Source organism: Ceratotherium simum, chromosome 8 (genome assembly GCF_057802395.1).
Source record: "Ceratotherium simum simum isolate JZ-2026a chromosome 8, ASM5780239v1, whole genome shotgun sequence".
NCBI classification, from domain to species: Eukaryota; Metazoa; Chordata; class Mammalia; order Perissodactyla; family Rhinocerotidae; genus Ceratotherium; species Ceratotherium simum.
Window position 1 is genome coordinate 72,853,858 of NC_141907.1, and position 22,393 is coordinate 72,876,250.

Consider the following 22,393-nt stretch of genomic DNA (forward strand, 5'->3'; position numbering starts at 1 on the left):
ATTCTTTACCTAGTGACTGGGAAAACGGCAACGCTCCTTCTTCATTTTCAGGTAAAAAATAGTAGGCTGACTATGCAAAGATCAGATGATCCCAACAGCACATAACCAAAGGATAGTATTTACTTATATTTGGTTTTAGAATTTGCATTTAAATTTGGACATGGTATATTTAGTGTCATGTTAGTTCCCAAAGTTTTAAAACACAAGATTAAAATATATCAATGAAGAAGAGACTCCAGAAGAACCCAGAAGCTCAGATCAAGGAGCCCATTCTCCACCCCTCTGCATTATTATTGAGGCATGATCTATAAAGGTGATCCAGGGAGCTGCAGTTATCTGTTTACTTCTCTCCATGACATGGTCTTTTGATTAAATTCTTCAATGTTGAAATGGACATACTTTAATAATAATTAATAGGGATTTATGTGCCAGTGTGTAAATGAGTGTGTTTTTGCTTTTCAAAAACGTGCCCGTCTGTCCGCAAAGTGCCCCATTAAAGCAAACAGCCTAGTTAAAGAATGCGTAGAAGCGGCATATAACAGTCTGGGCCTGTGATTTCAACAGCCAGTGTCCTTTTGAATCAGAATCTGCAGACTCGGCAAAAGCCCATGAGCTCTGAGCTCCTGCTTTTCTCAAAAAAACTGGGGTCTGGAATGGTAGTTTAGCTCCGGAAGTACATGTATTTTTCTTTTAAGAAGTGTTGCCCAAATGGTATTTACAGTTCAGGGTCCATGGCAATACCACAGATCTCAGAATGAAAAGTTCACTCTTCGATTTTCAGACTGGCCAGACGTCAAATGAACTCTGCTTTTCCGCTGGAGGCTGGAGCATCACGTTCCAGACAGAGGCAGAGAGCCTGACCTGGGACGAGGAATAAATGACACCCAAACTTCCTAGAGCAATTCTTCCCTGCCCTACGAGATGCTAGAACCTGGACCCAAAAAGGTTGTTCTTCCTTCATCTGAAAGAATGATGGAAAAAAGGGAATAATAAGGCAGGGCCAAGAACTGATCTTTCATATTTCTAATGATAAAAGTGCTAAAAAATGTGCATTTGTTCTCCTGATTCAATCATTTAATAGCAAGTCGGCCTTACAGAGCAGAACATAATTGTAACAGAAGTGAAAACTACCATTTACTGGGCAAGTCTCCTCCCCAAGCCACCCCCCCTTCCTCAGTGCCAGACAGTACCTACAGGTAAACGTGTATGTGTGTGTGTGGGTGTGTAATGTCATTCAGTCTCCGTGACAACCTACAACAGACTGCTATAATACAGACAAAGCACTGAGCCCCCGAGAGGTTACCTAAGCAGCCCAAAGTTACAGAGCTGGTCTCGGGAGGGCCAGGTTCTGAATCAAGGTCTGCTGATCCCAGTGCCCACAGGTTGCAACAGTCCAGGCAGAATGAGAGAGTCTGTGTCAGGGCGACCAATACCATGGCACCCAAAACCCAGGACTGGTGGTAAGTTTAACACCAGAATGCAGCTGAGAGCTCTCGGGGCCTCGGGCACGGAAGTCTTTAAAGGAGTCTATCAGTGTCATAACCCCCATCCACACAATGAAAAGAAGGAAACACACAACTCCTGCCTCCTTCCCCGAGGACTGGGCCCACAGTGGAGAGGGGTTTTCTCCCAGTCAGAAGTTCAGTTCTACCTCCGCAAGTTCTGAATAATCCAGGAGAGAAGGACAAAGTTTCACAACATATTTGACTCCAGCGCATTTACTAGTTGGTTCATTGCCTTTAAAAAATCCAAAACAAAACTTGGCTTGAAACATGACCATTATCCTAGAGCGTCAGTATTCTTCCACCGCAGGGACAGGCCAGCAAAATCAATCATCACCAGCTCCAGATTTAAAATTTTTTTTTTAATTTAAATTTGATAAATTCAGAACCAAAATACTGTGGAGGATGCATTCTACAGATAATTCACTGGGCACGTGCTATGGGTCAGGCCTTGTGCTAGATGCTGAGGATTAGGTTCACCATTAGGTGAACAAAACCCAGAATCCCTGCCTGCACAGACCTTAGAGTCCAGTGCACTATTCTGTAAGCTTCTTTATTTAAAAGAGCATATTTTAGATAAAAAGAGTATCTCCATTATATAGCCATGGCTGAGACTGGAAAAGAGACCTATGCGTTTTGGCTATATAAAAAATTCTTCTGTGAACATAAACTTCATGCTCAGTACTTGCTCTTAAGAATTTGTTTTATTGGGTTCTTGACAACATTCTGAACAGAAGGTCACTGCGAGAAACCAACAAGGCTATCTGATTACAAGTTCCGTAAGGAGGAGAGCAGAAGCCTCGCACGCTCCTGTCTCCCACAGAACTAACAACAAACATTCAATAGACACTTGCTGAATAACAAACTGGCCCCAGCGCTTCCTGCCACATTCTGGGTTCCTCACACTTTTGGTTCTGAAGCGCCGCTGGAACTTCTCTACAAACACTGGTCACAACTGCATTGCAGAGATTGCATTTTAGGGCAGATCGTTCTAATTTAACACTTTCATTTTATGGGTAAGAGTGCCCACAGCCAGTGACAGCTTATGGGGGCAGACCTGGGGACACAGAAGTCTCATCACTCCAGGGCTCTGTGCACCAACCAATACCCCCTCCACAATTTTTCCCCTTGAAGCAGGACACCAGTGTCTAAATTTTAGTTGCAAACTAATTCTTTTTTTGGAACTCAATTAAATTCAGCATCTACTAGATAGTGGAACTCTTATCAGCTTAGCCTTCAGAAAGCTTAGTTATGGTGAAAAGATATAGTAATCTCCTAAACATCAGGAAACCTCATTTGCAAAATACTGAACACGGAAGATCTGTTTCTAAAGCCAGATAATTAACCCCAATCAGAAAATTCAGTATATTCACATACCGGCCGTCCATGAATGCTTTCATAATATAACAGAGCTTTCTGCAGAGCCACTTTTTCATTCGCAATCTGGTCTTTGGTCATATCCTGTATAAACACAAGGATAGAGAAGTGAGACAGAGGGAGGACATTTGTGAACATTCCAACTTCTTTATTTAGTTAAACAAATTTCCTAAAGGTTAAAAAGCATCCTCATACAACAGCTCTCCCTAGCTCTAACCAAAGCTCACGTGGGAATTAGCTACTCCTGACCTTTTGCTAGAAATACGGATAGCACAGCAGAATCATCATCAACCACTTGTATCTCCCACGCAGCAGTGAAGGCATGTTGAACACTGAGGTAAGCAAGGCTGTGAGGCACAAGGGGCTTAGCTTAATGGCCCCCGCAATGACTACAGTTACAGGTTACCCAGTCCCAAAGGTTTGTCTATAATCCTTCTACCTCAGAGAATCAACAAACCGTCTATTAATCTAAACAAGTTCATTCTGCAATCTGTACAACAGAGTTTCCTGCTTTCAGTTTTTAGTCAAAAACCAAAGTTCCTACACTTAAAACACTCTAAAGTTGTTTCATCTGCTTCTCTAGACATCTAAGAGTGTGGAAGATAAGGGAGGAGGAGGTTTAAAAAGGCTTCGCTCCGTCACTCTTTCCACTGGGATCTATGTGGCATGCCCTGTGTTTCTACCATGTTGACTGGGGCGGTTTAGGGTTAGCAGTCAGCTTGGGGCCTTCACAGAATCATCACACCTTAATGTCCTCAGGACGGCTGCTCTCCGCCCGCTTCTCCTGGAGCTTCCTCTGGATCGATTCCAGCGTGGCCTCAACGCTGGGCTTTATTGCTTTATCTAGCAACTCTTGCTTCTTCTCATCTTCTTTCTCAAGTTGGGAACCGAAACTCTTGGGTAGGGTGTTGCTTCGCTGCCGCATCCTGGGGGTTAGGTCCTCTTCAGATATCTTTAGTTTCGAGTCTATTTGAAAAGATTTGGGGGTAGAGCTATATGAGAATTGATGTCTGCTGAACCCAAACTGTTTTTCTGTGGTGTTAATAGCTGCTTAGCCCCATCTTTTTTCAGAGTATCTAATTATAATATTAGTTGAAAACCCTGGGTTATTACATAAAACCCGAGATAATGATAACGTCCTCCTGGATTATCCGGGACGTCTCCCTAATGCTAATTCCTGAGAAAGCTTTAGCTATTTAGCATCTGTGCTTTAGCCACACCAACCTGTTTGCTGGCAACTTGGCAGATGCCTTCCTATACTGTTCCCTTAGTGTTTACAGGTATTTACTGATCTAACACCCAGCCACTAGCCAACTTTTTCTGTATGACTTATGTACCTCATTTTGGAATTATTTCACTTTGTATTATATTTACTTGTTTATATGACTCTATTTCCTAAAAGACAGCAAGTTCTTCAAGGGACAGAGACAAACCCTTTTCAGATTCATCTTTTGTGTCTATATGTCTTCTCTAAGACCACAGCAAATGAACCTTGGAATAAACAGGTACTTAAGTGTTGAATTGAAATCAACATCCTTACATTAGTGACTTCAGGAAATGAAGAAATGTTGCAGAATTTGCATGTTAGCTGATCTGGGTTACCCTGTGATTGAGACCATGGGAAGACACAGGGAAGATACCATCTAAATACTGAGAGCACTGGGAAACAGCTTCAAGGAACCTATCTTTTCTGAAATATTTTAGCAAAGGCATTCGGCACTTGGTGAGATCATGGATTCTGCTCCTGGTTTATTTTATAGAAACCATGCCATAGGTCTAGACCTTCACCTACCTTTAAGTTGTTTTCGGAATTTGGCAAGGTCATTTGTCCATTTCAGAACCTCTGGATTGGCTGCTTTGTCACTGTGGGAAGGCTGAGAAAAGGAAATCTAGAGTAAATGTTTTGGAATTGGGTCAGGACAAAGAAGAGGAGTTTGATGATCAGTTTGTTGTAAACAGGAAGGAAAAGTTGAGTTCCGTTGGGATAAGAAATGAACTAAGATCAATCAGAGCAAACTTCACAGGTATAATTCCATCATCCTTCTTTACATCTGGTTATTTTTGATGCTTTCAAAGAACTTCTCAGAGGCGAAATGCTGGATTTTAATGATGATGGACTTCTATGAAGTCCATGGCCCCTTTCCATTAGTTGTAGGGTTCAACCCATCAGGCTAACAGATATGTGATATTTCACACACAACCACCATGGAAAATGCCCTTTTGCCACCCTTGTGGAAAATACTAAGGATAGAGCTGAGAGTAGAGTGAGGTCTGTACTAATGAAACTTTAGAAGATAATCTTGAATTAAGTTTTAGCCAAACAAGACTTCATTTAGTGACTTTTCCCTTTCTTCCTTACTGATAAATATACAAAACGTAGAGTAAAGCATACAATTTATTTGTAATGAAACATGCAAGGACTATGTAAGGAAATTTGCAAAGAAACATGTAATATTTAATATATATGTAATTATACATATATATTATATACAATATAATTACATATATATTATATGTATTAATATTAATATATAACATTAATATATATTATTGTACACACATAAAATTACACACACAAGTACATACATATGTATATACATAATACATTTAATATATTATATATTAATATTAACATATAATACACAATATATAAAATTGAATACTATATGTATATATAATATATAATATGAAATTTGTAAGGAAATGTTCAAGAAAAGTGCTGATACAAGATGTTTGGGGTTTATCGTCCAGTTTTTATTGCCTTTTTGTTTTGAGCTTCCCTAGAACTCTCCCTAAACCTTGGTCACTTCTCTGTATTGCTGAGGCCGGCATGTCGGGGAGCGGAGGCGAGAAGAGAAGATGGCGAGGAGGCACTTACTCTGTACTTCCTCTCTTCTTCGAATCGGTCTTCAAACTTTCGGATCTTTTTTTTAAGGCTCTGAATCCTTCGTGTGAGCTGGGCGGGTGTCAGGTCCTCTTGCTCATCATCGTAGGACCCCAGGGAGGAGCTCCGCCGCCTGGGAGGGGTACAACTCAGGTCACTGCCTGCTGGGAGGGGCTCTGGGGATGAGGGATGCGGCAGGGATGGGGAGGGTGCAAACAGTCCCCATCCTCTCCAATACAAAATGCTGACTACTCATTCATTTTGTGACCTTGAGCTCTGTATGTCCCGCCCATTAACAAGTCTTACCTTCTCTAGCTCACATTTACAATTAGCAAAGTTAGGACTGAAATGTGTGCTGCGGACTTCAAAATTAAATTTGACAGAGCTTTGGAAGGGAGATGCTAATGAATATTCAATAGGTGATACTGTAGTTGGGCCACAGTTCAACTGAAAACTTACAACAGGGCCTGTGTACTAGGACGGAGACTTTTAAATATGTTCCACCACAGACTTATAACTTAATTTAGACAATTACTAGCCATCAGCAACACTCCTAACCTTTCTAACATTATAGTGATGATGCATTTGCTTATCAGCAACACAAAGAAACATACCTCATGAAAGAATGGGAATCTGGCGGAGAAGGCGGCACTTCCGTGTCATCCAGGTATTGCCTACTCTGCCCGTAAGCGTAGAACCGAGGAGAGAGCATTGGGTCGCTGTCTCCGTCCAGAAGCTGACGAATCAGGCGCCCAGCCTGTGGGGAGAGGTGTGCTTCGTCCGAGTCCACGTTCTCCTGCTGCCACGAGGAGAAAGTAGGGATGGGCTCTGGAAAATAATGAGGGTGAGAGGTCAAAACTATTCTTTAAAGCACAATTATTTCTCAAGTTTTCTGAATGCATTAGGAAGCACCGAATTTAGGAGGCATTGAATGGTTTCTCATTTTAGATTAAAGGTTCAGACTAGGAACTCTATGCCCTGACCAGAATCACTAAATATATCTGACAGCCATCATCTACCTTCTATCTCCATCCTCACTTGCTTTCGAAAGAGAACTTGCTAGGGCTGCCCTGAGGAACAGCCTTGAAGGAGGAGAGCCGAGAGTGTATGCTTCCAACTTCCCACGCAGATCACTGACGAGAGCTTTCCATGTGAGGGCATGATGGAAAAGAAATGCCAGTGTGTCAGGGAGGGGGACATCCGGCATCATGGCTATCCATCCTTCACGTAAACAACTAAGGAATGAAGCTAAGGAATCACATTAACCTGTGGGAGCCCTTTTTTTTTTTTTGGTGAGGAGATCAGCCCTGTGCTAACATCCACCAATCCTTCCCCCCTTTTTTTTTGCTGAGGAAGACTGGCCCTGGGCTAACATCCGTGCCCATCTTCCTCCACTTTATATGGGACGCTGCCACAGCATGGCCTGCCAAGCAGTGCGTCGGTGCGCGCCTGGGATCCAAACTGGCGAACCCCAGCCCACTGCAGCAGAGCACACCCACCCAACCACTTGCGCAACCGGGCCGACCCCAAGAGCCCATTTCTTTAGGAGTCGGCACCTTCCGTTGAGGTCATTCAGTAAGGTGTTTTGTGTGCTTCTGCTTAGTGTGGTGGGATTAGCATGTTTAAGATGCATGCTTTGCACTTGAAACTTCAGAAGTTACTCAAGACTACAGTCAAAGTAAGATGTATACAGAAATTCATCAAAAAAAGAAAAAAAGAACACCTTACAAAGGACAAATCTGTATAAATTATTTTAGACAACCTTTAAGAAAATAACATACTTAGCACAAAATCCTGATTTGTCATTTTGGGAGGGAACAGGGTGATATTTCTTTCTATTTACTGCAAGACCCACCTCAATATATTCCTCTTCTCATTAAAAAAAATCCTATCTAACATATTTTAAAGATAGATCTGAGATGATGTAGGGTATTTCATTTGTAATACTCTCTACTTTAAAAAAAAAGTTATACTCTAAATACATGTGTGGATTACTGTGATTTATACAAGGCTGGAATCTGGCTAAGATCTTAAATTCTGGGATTCCAACAGTTTGATTCATGAAAGAATTGCTCCTTCAGCTATCAAGGTATTTATAAAATCTACAAAATTATCCTAAACAAGTTCTTAGTATTTTATTTAAAAAGATCATATTATAATCATAGAACATTAGAATTGGTTGAAGTGTCACACATCATCTAATCTAATGATTTTTCAACCCTGGCTGCACATTAGGGTCACACAGGGAGATATAAATAACTCCTAATGTACAGGTCCTTCCACCACCCAATTAAACAGAATTTTTATGTGAGGGCCCAGATATGCAGTGCACACACACACACACACACACACACACACACACACTTTTAAAAGTGATCGAGTGATCCTAAACGCAGTCAGGTTTAAGAACCACTGATTCAACCCAACAGATTGCAGACAAGGAAACTGAAATTCAAAGAAGTTAAGAGCAAATACCTAATCAATCATAAGAGTTGGGACTAGCAACCAATTCTCCTGACCTCCGGGACAGTGCTGTAATTTAGAACGTGTCAGGTGCTTCAACATCAAAGATGACTGTCGGAAATTTTGGAAGACCCCGCAGTACAGTAGGAGAGATAAGAACATTAATTAAAAAAAAAAAAATTAACCTCATGTGGAATGAGGTACGTAGGTTCTCAAAATTTAATGAGAACCAAGTTATCTGGGAGCCCAGGTGATGATATAAATATTTTGAAAAATGAAAGCCGTGTTAAAGACAGATTCTTGCCTATTGAGTTTCAAAAAGCGGCAGAGAATCTGCTGGCAGATACACTTGGCTAAAGCTGGAGAAGAACAGGAGTTGTTTCATCATTCGTGCTAACGCTATCAGCTAGCTCCTCCTAAGTGGCAGGGCTCAGATCTGAGCAGCTCAGAACTGCCAACAGAAAAGAGTAAAAAATGGATTGAGAGGTGAGGGAAGAGAGGGTGAGTGGAAAGTAATCCCTAGAAAAATAATAAAAATGTAGTGTTAAGTTGCAGAAAATGAAACTCTTAAACTGCCCAGATTGCATCTTCCATTTCATGATATGTCATAAGACAGCAGTAATTTTCTGTAAGGACTAAAATCAGTGGAGCCAGAACAAGCAAATGGTTAAGATGGCTTGAACAGTAATGCAGCAGGCAATAACTCACTGCAGACTGACAAGGAGCAACACAACGGGGATGGGGAGGGCAAGGTGTTTTCGGGGACAGAGGACATGGCAAAACAGTCTGATGTTGATATTGGCATATGGGTGTGCTGGCTGGTTTGACATTTCTGCTCATCAAAACTTAGTTTGAAAAGGTGTTACATTAGATCCTGAAGCCCTTTAATTTGTCTGAATCTAGCAGAATCTCTCTTTAAAAATGTTACTACTAACCTTTAAGTTTTCAACTATGTGGTCTCTGTTTACAAAAAATTTTGCAGAAAGAGTGTATGTCTGTGACTGTTAACCAAACATGTCTCCAGTAGAAGATATACTGTAATCCCGAATTAACTATAAAAAACTAATCATGGAACTGAATTACGGGTGGTTGATGCTTTGTGGCTAACATGGGGCCATCCTTCAGATTTTGTTTTGTTAACACAGCTGTATTTTGTGGCTCCATTCTTGACCAATCACTTCACTGATGAGAAGACCAAATATGTCATTTTCCTAGTGTCACCAGTAGTATATATGAAATATACAGCTTAAGAAATTCTACCTTATGGGTGACATTTTCTCTTATAGTTAGCATGAATGAATTCACTTATTTAAAAATGAGAAATGTAAAATCATTATGAATTTCAACCTTAACAAAACAAAAATGGATGTTTCATCATTAGTCTGCACGTAGAACAGAAGTGAAGTTTCTCACCTATGCAACATGAAAATGCTTGTATGATTTCTTTCCTTTTATCCTAAAGTCTTATCGTTTAAGACTCCTATTCAAAAGAGGTGTAAAATTACATGTAACACATAGTTCAATATAACTAAAGAATCAATGAAACCAACTATTCCTCTATTTTAGTTTGAACTAATGTAAAAATACAAGGCTATCTCCTGTTTTGATAGTTGGCACTCAAACAGAAAAACAAGAAAGAACCAAAAAAGACCAGTGCGGTACATGAGAGTACTTCCAACAGCATTACCTGCCCAGAGAGCCAGTTTTGAGGGTGTATTCCTTCCCAATTTTGAGGGTGACATTCCCAATTGCTGGTTTGGGAAATATTTTATATTTTAACCAGTAATTTGAGAGCAATGAAACAGACAAGGATATTGCAAGAAAATTATTCAAAGAGAAAACAGAAAAGATTTGAGGCTTCAAACTGGATTCTGGACCAGTTTGTCATACATAAGTATGACATGTCTCTATTAAAAATTAATCCACCCAGGTCAGCTGACATCACAGCAGGTCAGAAAGAGAGAGAAAAGCTGTATGCTTGCTACCTGAGTAATAAAAAGAATAGGTCCTGGGGGCGTTCCAGTTCACATACTACAGCACACATGAAATAAAGGAAATTCACTGCACAAGAGGGGACATAGCTCTGACTAATGCTAATGTGGTCACTGGGACATAACTGCTCTCTGCTTGTCGGGCTGGATCCATTTACTATACAAAAGAAAATTGGCTACTGAGATGATTTATTTCTAAGAAATCTGTACAGAATTAAGGAAGCTGATGTTTTCCACATCTCATTTCCAATTATATGTTATTTAGAGTCATTACTACCTGGCATGATGTCATACTGTCTTCCAAGGAGGCTACTCAGTAGTGCCAGGAGATACTTGCACATCCCAGACATGAAAAGATGGAAGCCTCATTGGGGAGGGTCTTTACTGGGGGAATATTTTCAAAAAATTTTCATTGCTGTTCCAAATTTTAACCTTAGCACAATGGTAGTCCTATTAAATTGTTCAAGTTGTCTTGCAAACTATCAGAGTTAGAAGGAACCTTAGTAGTCAGCTTTATCAATCCAAATTTAATCCTTAAATTTCATAACCTGCTTTGCCCCTATTTGCCAATTTAATAAGCAGACCCTCAATAGCTCCACTGAAGTCATTACTAAATGTGTGGAACAGGGGAGGGCTGAGGACTTTACTAATGAGAACACCCCATTTGTGTTGACCTTGATCCAGGCACCTGCACATTTAAGTGCAGTTGCTTAATCAGTTACTAATTCACTGTCTTCTATCCCTTCTACACTTCTCACAGGCTATCATAAGTCCCTGCTAAAGGCCCAGCTGAGTACCATTTCCCAAATCCAGAGTCAAAAAGAAAGAAAGGAGGATGGTGTGACATGATTAGTCCTTGGTAAATTTGTGGAGGACCTGGTAAATACTGATTTCTCTTATGCGTTCAGAGCCATCCATGGTCATTAGGTAGAATTGGACTCCGGTTTCAAAGAAGGCAAACTTAGGCTGGTTTTTCCTGAAACTATACTTGGAAACATTTACGGAAGATGGTAATAACATCACCTAAAACCCACATAGCACCTCCTATGTGCCCGCACTGTGCTGAGCACTTCCCATATATTAGCTCATTTAATCCTTACAACAAACTTACTAAGTAGATACTATTATATACATTATTCATTATTATCTACTGTTATACCTATTTAAAGAAGGGGAAGTTGAGGCCCAAACTGAGACACTATTACTAACTTATCAACAAAGCTAGTTAAGTGTAGAGCCAGGATTTGAACCCAGGATGCCTCAGGCTCTTAACCATTATGGTCCACTGCCTGCCAGGATACTTAACTGGCACTGCTTAGAAAGAGGCATCCGAGTGGAAGTCAGAAGACTTTGTTATCTTGAATCATGACTTTGCCTCTTTCGGCCTCAGCTTTCTTATCTGTATAATGGGAGGGTTCAATTGGAAGATCTTTAAAATCCCTTGCTTCTCTCTCATTCTTTTAGAGAATTTCCTTTCCCAAGTTATTTTCTATCAGCATTAAGTGATGAATAAGATATATGAAGTATTTTACGCCTTTTAAAAAATGTTCTTTTAAACTTAATTTCGCCAAGACAAGTCTAATAGGGTAGCTGAGTGTTGAAACCGCAGCACTTCCACAAAAGATACCCCCAAATCAACATGAATTGGCTGAGCAGGAACATTCTAATTATGCAACTCTGAGGAGCTTTAACTGACAAAGAATAGTATATTTGATTTGTGTATTCATTTAATTTTGGAGAGTGGAAACCCTAATAATAATAATAATAGGGTCAAGTGGATAGATCAAATAATGTGCCCTAATACATAGAGGGGAAAAAAAGATAAAGCATGTATCATTTATCTGCCAACAAGCACAATTAGACTTTGATCCTACATGGACTTTGAGAGGGTTCCACGCCATGTAGGCCATGGAATCTACTTATCAGTTTCATTTCCCTTTTTGCTTCCCTGCTACAATATGCCCCAAAGCCAGAGAACATCATTCCCATATGGCAGCACACACCGCAGAGGCTAGTAACCAGCAGGCTGCTCATTAAATACTATCTCACCTGATATTTTATGATTCTGCACGGATGTGAGAGTGTGAACTATGGTGTGGGGACTGAGAACAAGCAAGCAAACCAAAAAGGGGTTACGCTACATGGTGGCTTGGAGACTGGTGATGGATATTGGCTCAAATGGCTCTGGTAATTATTATTTCCATTTATATATTTTATTGCCTTGGTTTCACATTCACAGTTTAAATTAGTGCAAAGTTTACTCCTTACGGAGAGCCACCATTTTATTTGTTTCTTACTGAAGATATAAAAAAAGGGGGTATTTTAGTGATTACTCTCATGTTAACTACCCTTTACACAAGAATTCCTTTATTTTGACTATACTTATAGCTATATTACTGCTATAATGTAACTTGGAAATTTAAAATAAATACATAATAAAAAATGGCCACTGAAAGCAGTAACCAAATGATCAAAACAGCCTTGAAATGAATCCATGTAAATTTTTAAGATACGCAGGTTCAATGACAAATGTAGTAATTGGCTAAAAAAGTTAAAGCAAGTCATTTCATAAGTTACATGGATAATTTCACATTCCCAAGCCTATTGAAATGTATTTTTCCCCCCAATAAGCTTTTTTATTCCATCTAGTTTCCCAATACAAAATAAAACATTGGTTCCTTCATATTATTATGATTTTTCTGGAAGAAAGTTCTCTATATTAATTAATGAAATAGTTTTAAGGAAACTACAAGTTAGACTTCAACCTCTCTGGAGAAAATTTTCAGCTTTATAGTTAGCCTCTTTAAATGTGCTGAAAGAGATTATAATCTTAAGGTTAACCAAGATAAAAATAATCCAACTGAGTCCATTTCAAAACGAGGATGAAGACTCTACCTGCCCCTTTGCTGAATAAATCATCAAGATAATGTGGCTAATTTGTATTCTGACCAAAGATCCCAGTTTTTATCTAGAGCTTTACGTTCATGATATGAGGAGACCATATTACTGAAACCCAAATATAGCATTTGTTTTGGCTACTGCTTTTTTCTTTTATTTGGATGACAGTGGCTACTATGGGACTTTTTTTCGTGGGGGGTGTTGTTTTTAATGTATGAATTAAAAACACCTGATTATTTCAAAGTACACAAAACAAAAGAACAAGACACCACCCAGGAATGTATCAAATTAAAAGCAAAACAAAACAAAAAAAACCCACACTTTTTTTTTCCCCAGTGAACATATCGTGAGCTAGGAAGGTCTGACAAAATCTCAGATCACTGCCCAATTATTGAAAAGAACTAGAATGTGTTTCTGAGATTGCAACTAGGGAGAACCAGAATAAAAATCAGTTTGTTTTTGCTTCACTAAGCCCTGGATTCAAGGAGCATACTGGAGCTATTTTTCACCTTGTAGTCCTTTTTGGATCATCTTTTGGTCCTTCATCTAAGATCATTAACACAATGATACTTTGGTTAAAAAAGGGAGGGGCAGAAGACAAGGAAACCCAGGTGCTTTTAAAAAAGGCTGGGTTTTCATAGTTGTGCTTCTCTGCCAAGTCATTGTGTTAGGCCACGCTGCTGTTCTCAACTCAGGAGTATAATCTCTCCCTCTTCGTAGCTTCAAACACACATACTGCAGAGGGGCAGATGGGCATTTATTTTGGATACACACTGATATATGCTGGATGCAGACCCACGGATAACGAAAGAATAGCAGCTTCATGGAACTCTGCTGCAACATCCTTTCCGAAACACAGTTCTGACAAAATGAGGATTCCCTCTTCTTCCTCACAAGTCCATTTCTACCATTTTTGCCAAAAATCTCTAGAAAAACCAGTCTAAAACACTGTATTATAGGCTTTCAATAAGGAGCACTTTTATTCAGTGTTCTCTTTGATAAGCAAATCCTTTATGTTAGCTAACCTGGATTTTAAAAAATCTATCCATAAAAACAAACATACAAGCAAAGCAACCCAAAATATCCTCCCTTAAAAATGGGAAGGAGACTGAATGAAGGAGGTAGATGGTTGGCGTGTAGTAGGGGAAGATCAGTTATACCGAGACGAAATCCTAAATGCATACAGGTTCCCATTACTCTGCTTGCTACTACCAGAGGGAAAACACATACACATACCAGCACTCCTACCGAGTTAAAAATTTAAAGAAGGACTTCAAGGTGACACTATAATACAGGGCAAGCACATTTTCTTTTCTTCGATTGCAATTACTCCTGGCAGTGTTTAACGTGACACATTCCTATGGCAGGGAAAGGATTATCGGGCATTTAGAAATGCAGTTACGTCTGCACGCATAGCTCTCTCTCTCACCCATACATCCATACGATTACATGCCTCTCATGTATGCTAATTTATATCTGCTTTCCCATTATTAAATCCTGCAGGCATCAGTCGACCCTACCTTCCCAGCTCTTCTCATCACACAATGCAGTCAGGTCCAGCGGGGACACTTCGGAGACAAAGCTTTCCTGCTGGTCATTGGCATCTTGGGTCCTCTGCAGCTTGGTGTCAGGTAGGCTGGGATGCTCCTGAATCTTCATTGTGGGGCTCTGCAATAACAGCACAATATCCCCAAATATCTACTGCTCACCAAAACCCAAAAATGTCTGCAGCAATTCCACTCCTTCTGGATGAAACCTCCCAGCCACAGTTGCTGATGCACCCAGCACAGAAATCACCATCATAGCCTGATGCCCCCTGGATACTAGCTGGCCACTGGCATGCAAAAAGCAGCCATCCAGCTGCGCTCCTTTAACTTTTCTTCTGTGAGAAAGACAAGGTGATTTCCTCAGGCTGCTCCTCCTGATAACTGCAGGCAGCTGACAGTCTTGAAGATTACTGATTGGGGCCAGGAATGAGGAAAGGAGTTTGTATTTCCTTAAAGGAGTATGGCTCTCCAGAATGTAAACAACAACAAACCAGCTACTGCTGTTGCTAAGGCTGTAGAAGCAACATGGTGTCTTCTGCACGCAGACTTCTTTGCCCTTTAGGTAAACAGTCCTGCGAGGCCAGAAGCAGAGGCTGTGCACACGAATGCTCTCCTGCTGGCCCTGCAGGCTTAGATCAATTAAGCGGGGCTAGCTGCACATTCCCAGATTTCCTGTGGTTGCTTTCTCCCCGAGTGTGGGCAGAACAGACTATTTATGGAGGAGCACTGGGTAGTAAAGCATTGTTGCGCAAATTCAAACAGCGCTGGGGTTTGGCGTCTCATCTCGGCTAGCAGTAAGAAATATGGACTCTGGAAATGAGCCAAAATTACACAGGGAGCATGACTTTTTTTTTTTTTTAAGTAAAAAGCCAAGAGCTGGCAAGACAGCGATGCATAATTTATATCTTGCAAATATGCAACTGTCACCTGCTTTCCTACCATTCATTTACTCTGAATATTAAATACTCAGCTACACTTGGTTTTGCCCATTGGCAGCACCTACACCAGGCTAGGGTATCTGGTGGATGGGAAAACCCTTCCCCAAAGGCTGCTATTTTAGCTAAGTGATTTTATGTAAAAAAAAAAAACTGCATTGAAATTATTTCTTTTGTACCTTGCTCTTTTGACAGCTTGCAAACCCAACCATTGTCACTCTCCCCTCTCCCATAAAATTATAAACATAAGTGTTTATTCACAAATATATTTCTCAAATAGCACAGATTTGAACCAAAGATTTTCTTTGAGAATAACTGGAAATTTGTTTTAGCAAATACACTATCATTAAATGAAAAAACCAAAAACATCTGGAAATCATAAATGATTCCATTAATGTATGAGAAATGTTCTTATGCTTAAAATAAGGCACTACACTAAGACTTCCAGCTACTTTTAATAGCTGTTCAACCCACTTTCAGATCCCCAAGGGAGTAACAGGGCTTTTACCATTACGTTTCCACGAAATGACGCATGAGGACTGGTATTTTCTTCACATTTGGGATAAAATGAAATACTGTCAATCAGTTAATGATGAGCTACTAAAGTCAGATGCCAAGTACATCTGGGGCTTTAAGATACTTTAAATATGCTGTTTGTCTATTGGGGAAAAAAAGAGATTTTGCATTTATGCCACAAAAATGATTGTTCCTTGAGCTGAATCCTAAGTGGGTCAGGGGTGATTGACCAAATCTGCTGCTCAGCTTTTTGAAAGTTACAGGGTCAAAACACAACAAATGCAGGAGAGGGTGTGGAGAAACAGGAGCCCTCATACACAGCTGGTGGGAGTGCAAACTGGTGCAGCCTCTATGGAAAACCGTATGGAGACTCCTCAAAGAATTAAAAATAGAGATGCCCTATGATCCAGCCATCCCGCTACTGGGAATCTATCCAACGAACCTGAAATCAACAATCCAAAGAGACTTATGCACCCCTATGTTCATTGCAGCATTATTCACCATAGCCAAGAAGTGGAAGCAGCCTAAGTGTCCCTCGACTGACGATTGGATCAAGAAGATGTGGTATATATATACAATGGAATACTACTCAGCCATAAAAAAAGACAAAATCGTCCCATTTGCAACAACATGGATGGGCCTGGAGGGTATTACATTAAGTGAAATAAGCCAGAAGGAGAAAGACAAACACTGTATGATCTCACTCATATGTGGAATATAAACCAACACACGGACAGAGAAAACTGTATTGTGGTTACCAGGGGCAATGGGGGTGGGGGGTGGGCACAAGGGGTGAAGGGAGATATGTATATGGTGATGGACAAACAAAAATGTACAACCAAAAATTTCACAATGTTATAAACTATTAAAACATCAATTAAAAAAAAAGTTACAGGGTCAATCAATCACCAATCGCTTAATGTGTATGTCTTAGAATCTGCATATAGCAAATAAACATTTTCTCAATAAGGACTGATAACACTTGTTACACTTAGAGACATGAAAAAAGGAAGAAGAGACACGATCTCAGGTTGTAAGTATGGCATTTTCTTTATGAGGAACACGTATCAAGCCAGTGACACTGTAGCACGGTGGACCAGACATGGATTTTGCTTACTGGAGACCTGGGTTTGAAGTGTGACCAACATTTACTAGCTTCGTGCTCTGACTGGGCCACTTCACTTCTATGAGCCTCTATTTCCTATCTATAAAATAGCATTAATATAATACCAATCTTGCAAGGTTCCTTTGAGGACCTGAGAGAAGGTATGGAAGGCGTCTAGCTTGGTGTCTCAAGAATAAGACACACATGAATGGAAGCTGTTATTCTTTTTATTATTAGTAGGCACCATATGAAGATGAGTAAAACATTGCCAGATCTCAAAATACCAGAGAGAGGAGCTGTAAATGAGGCATATACACTGCAATTCGAGGTGAAACGTGCTACAACAAAGGGTGAAGCAGAGTTTTAGATGCATCACGCAAGAATATTAAAGAGCCACTCATGTTCCAGCCACGAATCAGCAACAGCAATTTTGATTTGGGGGCAGACAGTGTGAGTCAGAGGGGTCGGGGAGGAGGGCACTTCATACAGAGGGAGGAGGAGGAGCAGGCACAAAGGCAGGCCTGACAGCAGGGTACGCTGGAGCACAGCAGGAAAAGGGGTTCCGGGTGGCCAGCCCTTGGGATAGGAAGTGGGGATGGCAGATGATGAGGGTGTTGGATAAGCAGATGCTGGACTGAGACAGGCCTTGTATGCTGGCTAAATTTGGACTTTATCCTGTAGTAGATAATGGAAAGCCACTGAAGGATTTAAAAAATGGAGTAATAATGGTGAAATGTGTGTTTTCCAGGCTGAGGCCTTGCTGATGGGAATGAATGCTAGTGGGAACACCTACAGGCCTGAGAGCTGGGTTGTGCAGGCAGCCCACGTCCTCCCCCCAACGCCAGTCCTCCCCCCAACGCCAGTCCTCCCCCCATGCCAATCCTCCCCCAACACCAGTCCTCCCTCAACGTCAGTCCCCCCCAACGTCAGTCCTCCCCCCAACGTCAGTCCTCCCCCCACGCCAGTCCTCCAATGCCAGTCTTCCCCACGATGTCAGTCCTCCCCCAAATGCTAGTCCTCCCCCAAATGCCAGTCCTCCCAACGCCAGTCCTCTCCCCAACACCAGTCCTCCCCCAACGCCAGTCGTCCCCAAACACCAGTCCTCCCCAACGTCAGTCCCTCCCAGCGTCAGTCCTCCCACCACCAGTCTGCCCCACAATGCCAATCCTCCCCCAATGCCAGTCTTCCCCACAACGTCAGTCTTCCCTACGTCAGTCCTCCCCCAACGCCAGTCCTCCCCCAACACCAGTCTTCCCCACGTCAGTCCTCCCAACACCAGTCCTCCCCAACACCAGTCCTCCCTCCCCACACCAGTCCTCCCTACAATGTCAGTCCTCCCCCCATGCCAGTCCTCCCCAAACGTCAGTCTTCCCCCCAACGTCAGTCCTCCCCCCAATACCAGTTACTGGCTCTGCTCCCTGCAGGGCCTGGGTCCCCTCAGGGCACTCAAGAGTCTTGCAGTGCTTGACATGACACATGGAAAACCCCCAAATTCCACACACACACACACAAATTTAAAAACGTGTACTTTTTATAATCGCTACATCTGAATTAGCACCAATTTCCAAGTAAGAAAATTAAAATTAGAAAATTTTTCCTTGATTTTCTTTCTTCAGAGTGTATGGATTTATTCATTCCTTCAACAACATGGTCTGGCACACCCACCCACTCCTTGCTGGGCTCTGTGTGAGACGTGCAAGCAACCTGCCCGGAGAGAGCACACAGTTCATGGAGCAGGCTCTGGTATGCTCAATGGAGTTTTGAGGACAGTCAGTTTTGGCACAGTACAACACTTGTGAATCACAGTGATCAAATGAAGTCTGGGAGTCAGGAAGGAAGGAGATGGAGAGAGTACCACCGTGGGAAGGAGGTGGAACAGGTAACCTCTGTAAGAGTCTATTATTCTAACAAAGAATCAGGTCAAAATTGTACTAGTTTATTTAGCAATATAATACATATCACGTATTATATACATATAGTAGGGCTGTCTGTTATATGTCAGGGGCTAGAGATACAAAGATAACATTTATTTGCTTATTCATTCAAGAAATAATTGAGTACCTACTGTGTGCTAAGACAGTTTTTTAGACACTGGGGAAACTTCAGTGGACAAAATGAAGTCTCTGCCCTAATGAATCTTACAGAAGGGGACAGTTAATAAAGAAAAAAAGTCAGGTAGTGATATGGACTACGGAGAACACGAAAGCAGGGTAGGGTAGATGATGGGCAGGGCCAAGCTCTGCTATTTTATATTGGGTGGTCAGGGAAGGCCTTTCCAACAAGGCGCCATATGAGCCGAGTCATGAAGGAAATGAGGGAGTGAGTCATCTGCAGAAGAGCATTCCAGGAAGAAGGAAAGCACGTGTAAAGGTCCTGAGGTCATTTTGTACGTTTGAGGAATAGCAAAGAGGTCACTGTATCTGGAGTCAGGGCCACCATATAGGGGTGTTTAGAATGGTGTGCCACATATAATGGGGAATCATTCATACTATAGATGTATGTTAACGTACACGAGCTTCTGGACCTGCTGGCTGATTTCCTACACTGCAGTGCAGAGGGGCTTCCTACATAAACCCACACCAGCTTGTGCAGCCATGGACACACACGGCACGGCACTCACTCACCAGCACATCCACACGCTCGGTCCTGTCCTGCTGTGCTCTGATCAATCCCTGGGGTTGCTCTTTCAGTTGCCTGCTGCTCCTAGAAGCCTGATTCCCAATTTCTGGTCCCGCTGGTCTCTGAACCGGACACGGTTGCCTTGCCTGAGGTTGCAGAGTGGGCTGCTGGTACAGGCCCAGGGTCTATGTGCACATGGGAGCCAGGGCTGCTGCTCCATGGCTGCGCATGGTGAAGCTGCTCAGGCTCTATAGCAATATCCTAGCATAAAAGCCACTCCGCCTGCAAATACGACTTAGCCTAGTCTGGGTGAGGCACTCACCAGGTGGGTCCACACTCTCTAACAGTGCTTATCACAGAGTATTGCACTTGCCTATGTGCTTGTCTGTTTCTCTTACTAGATCATTAATGTTAAAATGTCAAGGACATTCTCAAATACCAAAATATTTTTAGTTTCAACTTTGTTGTTTATACGTCTTCTATCTTCTGTTAAATCAGAGAGTACACAAATTAATTTCCCAATTTTCATCTCAGAGCTCCTTTGCTATGATGTCCCACACCAAAACCTGTCAAAAATGTTGCACCATATGAAAACACACTAAATATTCATGTACTGAAAAAAATGGAGTGTTTGGTTCTTAGGAGAGACAATACAGTATGGCAGATAGAGGTGGGCTGTAGAGTCAGAGACCTGAGTTTAAATACTAGCTTACTAGCTGCAAGATCTTGAGTGAGTAAACCTCTTTGTATTTTAGCTTCTTTTTCTCTAATACAGGAACAAGACTTCATAAAGTTGTTGTGAGGATTAAATGAAAAACGTATAAAAACAGCTAGCCCATAGTAACTGTAAAAGACATGTTATTAACATTTATACCTTACCTCCCTTTCCTATTCATTCATTTGGCAAGTGTTTATTGAACACATACTATATCCTAGGCACTGGAATTACAGAAATTAACAAGATAATGGTCACAAGAAAAAATAATTTACTATGTATGGTGATGGATGTTAACTAGACGTGATCATTTTGTAATATATGCAAATATTGAATCACTGTTGTACACCTGAAACTAATAAAATGTTGTATGTCATTTATATCTCAATTAAAAAAAAAAACACAAGATAATGGGATTTAGTGTAGAAGGGAGACATTGAACATCTAAGTGCCAAGCGTCATTCATGTTCTAAAAGAAATACACAGGATGCTAGGGAGCAAATACAGAGAGCTCACCTTGCCTGTGGCCTCAGGTGACACTCCTCATTCAGGTCAAGGCACCATTAACTACAAGTCTATCCATCTGATCTTTGTCAACACTTGTCCCTGTCTGGCTGGGCCTGGCTTTTTCTATCCCCAGACTCTATTGATCCTGCTCCTTCCTTGGCTTCAAATAGTTGGTGAATTTTTGTTCCATTCCTTCTTCCCTGCACAGGATAGGAATAAGTAGCCTAACTAAGAGCTTACCAGAGCCAGCAATGACAATATCAGAGAGTGTACTGTATAATGCAGTTTGCACAGGAAGGAACCACACAGTGTTAATAGAAGAACCACATGGAACATAAACATTTACTGTTTGGCCTGACAATAAAGGAAAATGGACAAATTTCCAAAATCCATGTGAACTGCAAAGCTTCAGTAATCTTTTGAGACTGGACGGAATTGGAAGTGAATCTAAATAAATAGAGCTTTTTAAGTTTTCTGGTTCTAATATTAAAACCAATAACAAAATCCTAAAGCTTCCATGAAATACACTGAAGCTGAAATAACAGAGTCATCCATTTCATAAATACTTGTTGATGGGATATTTCAGAATCCATCTCAAACTTTCTTAGGGCAAACAAAAGCCTGCATTTAAGATCTTGTGATCATTAATATTAATTCTCAGTCTTGACTGGAAAGCCTTATCTTCTCTCCTTTCTCTCTCTCTCTCTCCTCCTCCTCTTCTTTTTTTTACAGCAGGATAAGAAAAAGGGAAATAGTCTTTTTTGTTTATTATGAATGTCTTATTTGTTATCAAAGGTATGCTTCTAAGCTCTCCTAAGCAGTAGGCTTAGAAAGCATAAAGAATGTAAAAATATCTTGAAAGAATTTAACACTTCATTAACTTTATATTTCTGACATAAAATAACCTCTCCCAGATAATCTAATACCCTTCAATGTAGTTAATAATTCTTACAGATTTTGCTTTCTTGACAAAGAGATCGAGTATAAGGTTATAGTTGTAATATTCTGGATTTTACACAGAAGCATAAAATATTTCCACAGTAGAAAATAACTTATCAGAAGGAATCAAATTGAAGTGTAAGGTATGAACTCCATTGTAAACAGAATTCTGAAAATCTGTGTTTTCAGTGATATCTTTAAGAATCTAGAAATTGCTAGCTTTAAGGATAACCTCTCTTCTGGATAATTTCAGCTGTTAATTGAATTTAAAAACAAACAAAAAACAAAGACTCTGGACTCCACATGCTCAGGGAACCTCACGCTGGGTTCTTCCTTATGTCATCTCATTTCATACAGCCCAAACAGGATATTTTATTAAAATGTCAGCCTTTCCA

The 22,393-nt window shown here is 40.9% G+C and overlaps 1 protein-coding gene across 11 annotated transcripts in view; it reads right to left on the reverse strand.

Moving 5' to 3' along the window:
* The window catches only part of FAM13A (family with sequence similarity 13 member A), a 346,516-nt gene that overhangs the window by 19,432 nt on the left and 304,691 nt on the right, over positions 1-22,393 (reverse strand). For all 11 annotated transcript variants that reach the window (XR_015552950.1, XM_087434589.1, XM_087434588.1 and 8 more), the window contains 6 exons: positions 14,636-14,783; positions 6,378-6,591; positions 5,758-5,896; positions 4,672-4,753; positions 3,625-3,845; positions 2,880-2,963 (listed from right to left, as the gene is read on the reverse strand). Coding sequence is in view for 10 of the 11 variants with exons in the window: in XM_087434589.1 (XP_087290715.1) it covers positions 2,880-2,963; positions 3,625-3,845; positions 4,672-4,753; positions 5,758-5,896; positions 6,378-6,591; positions 14,636-14,783 (888 nt within the window). In the remaining variant the exon portion in view is untranslated. The remainder of the gene's footprint in view (positions 1-2,879; positions 2,964-3,624; positions 3,846-4,671; positions 4,754-5,757; positions 5,897-6,377; positions 6,592-14,635; positions 14,784-22,393) is intronic.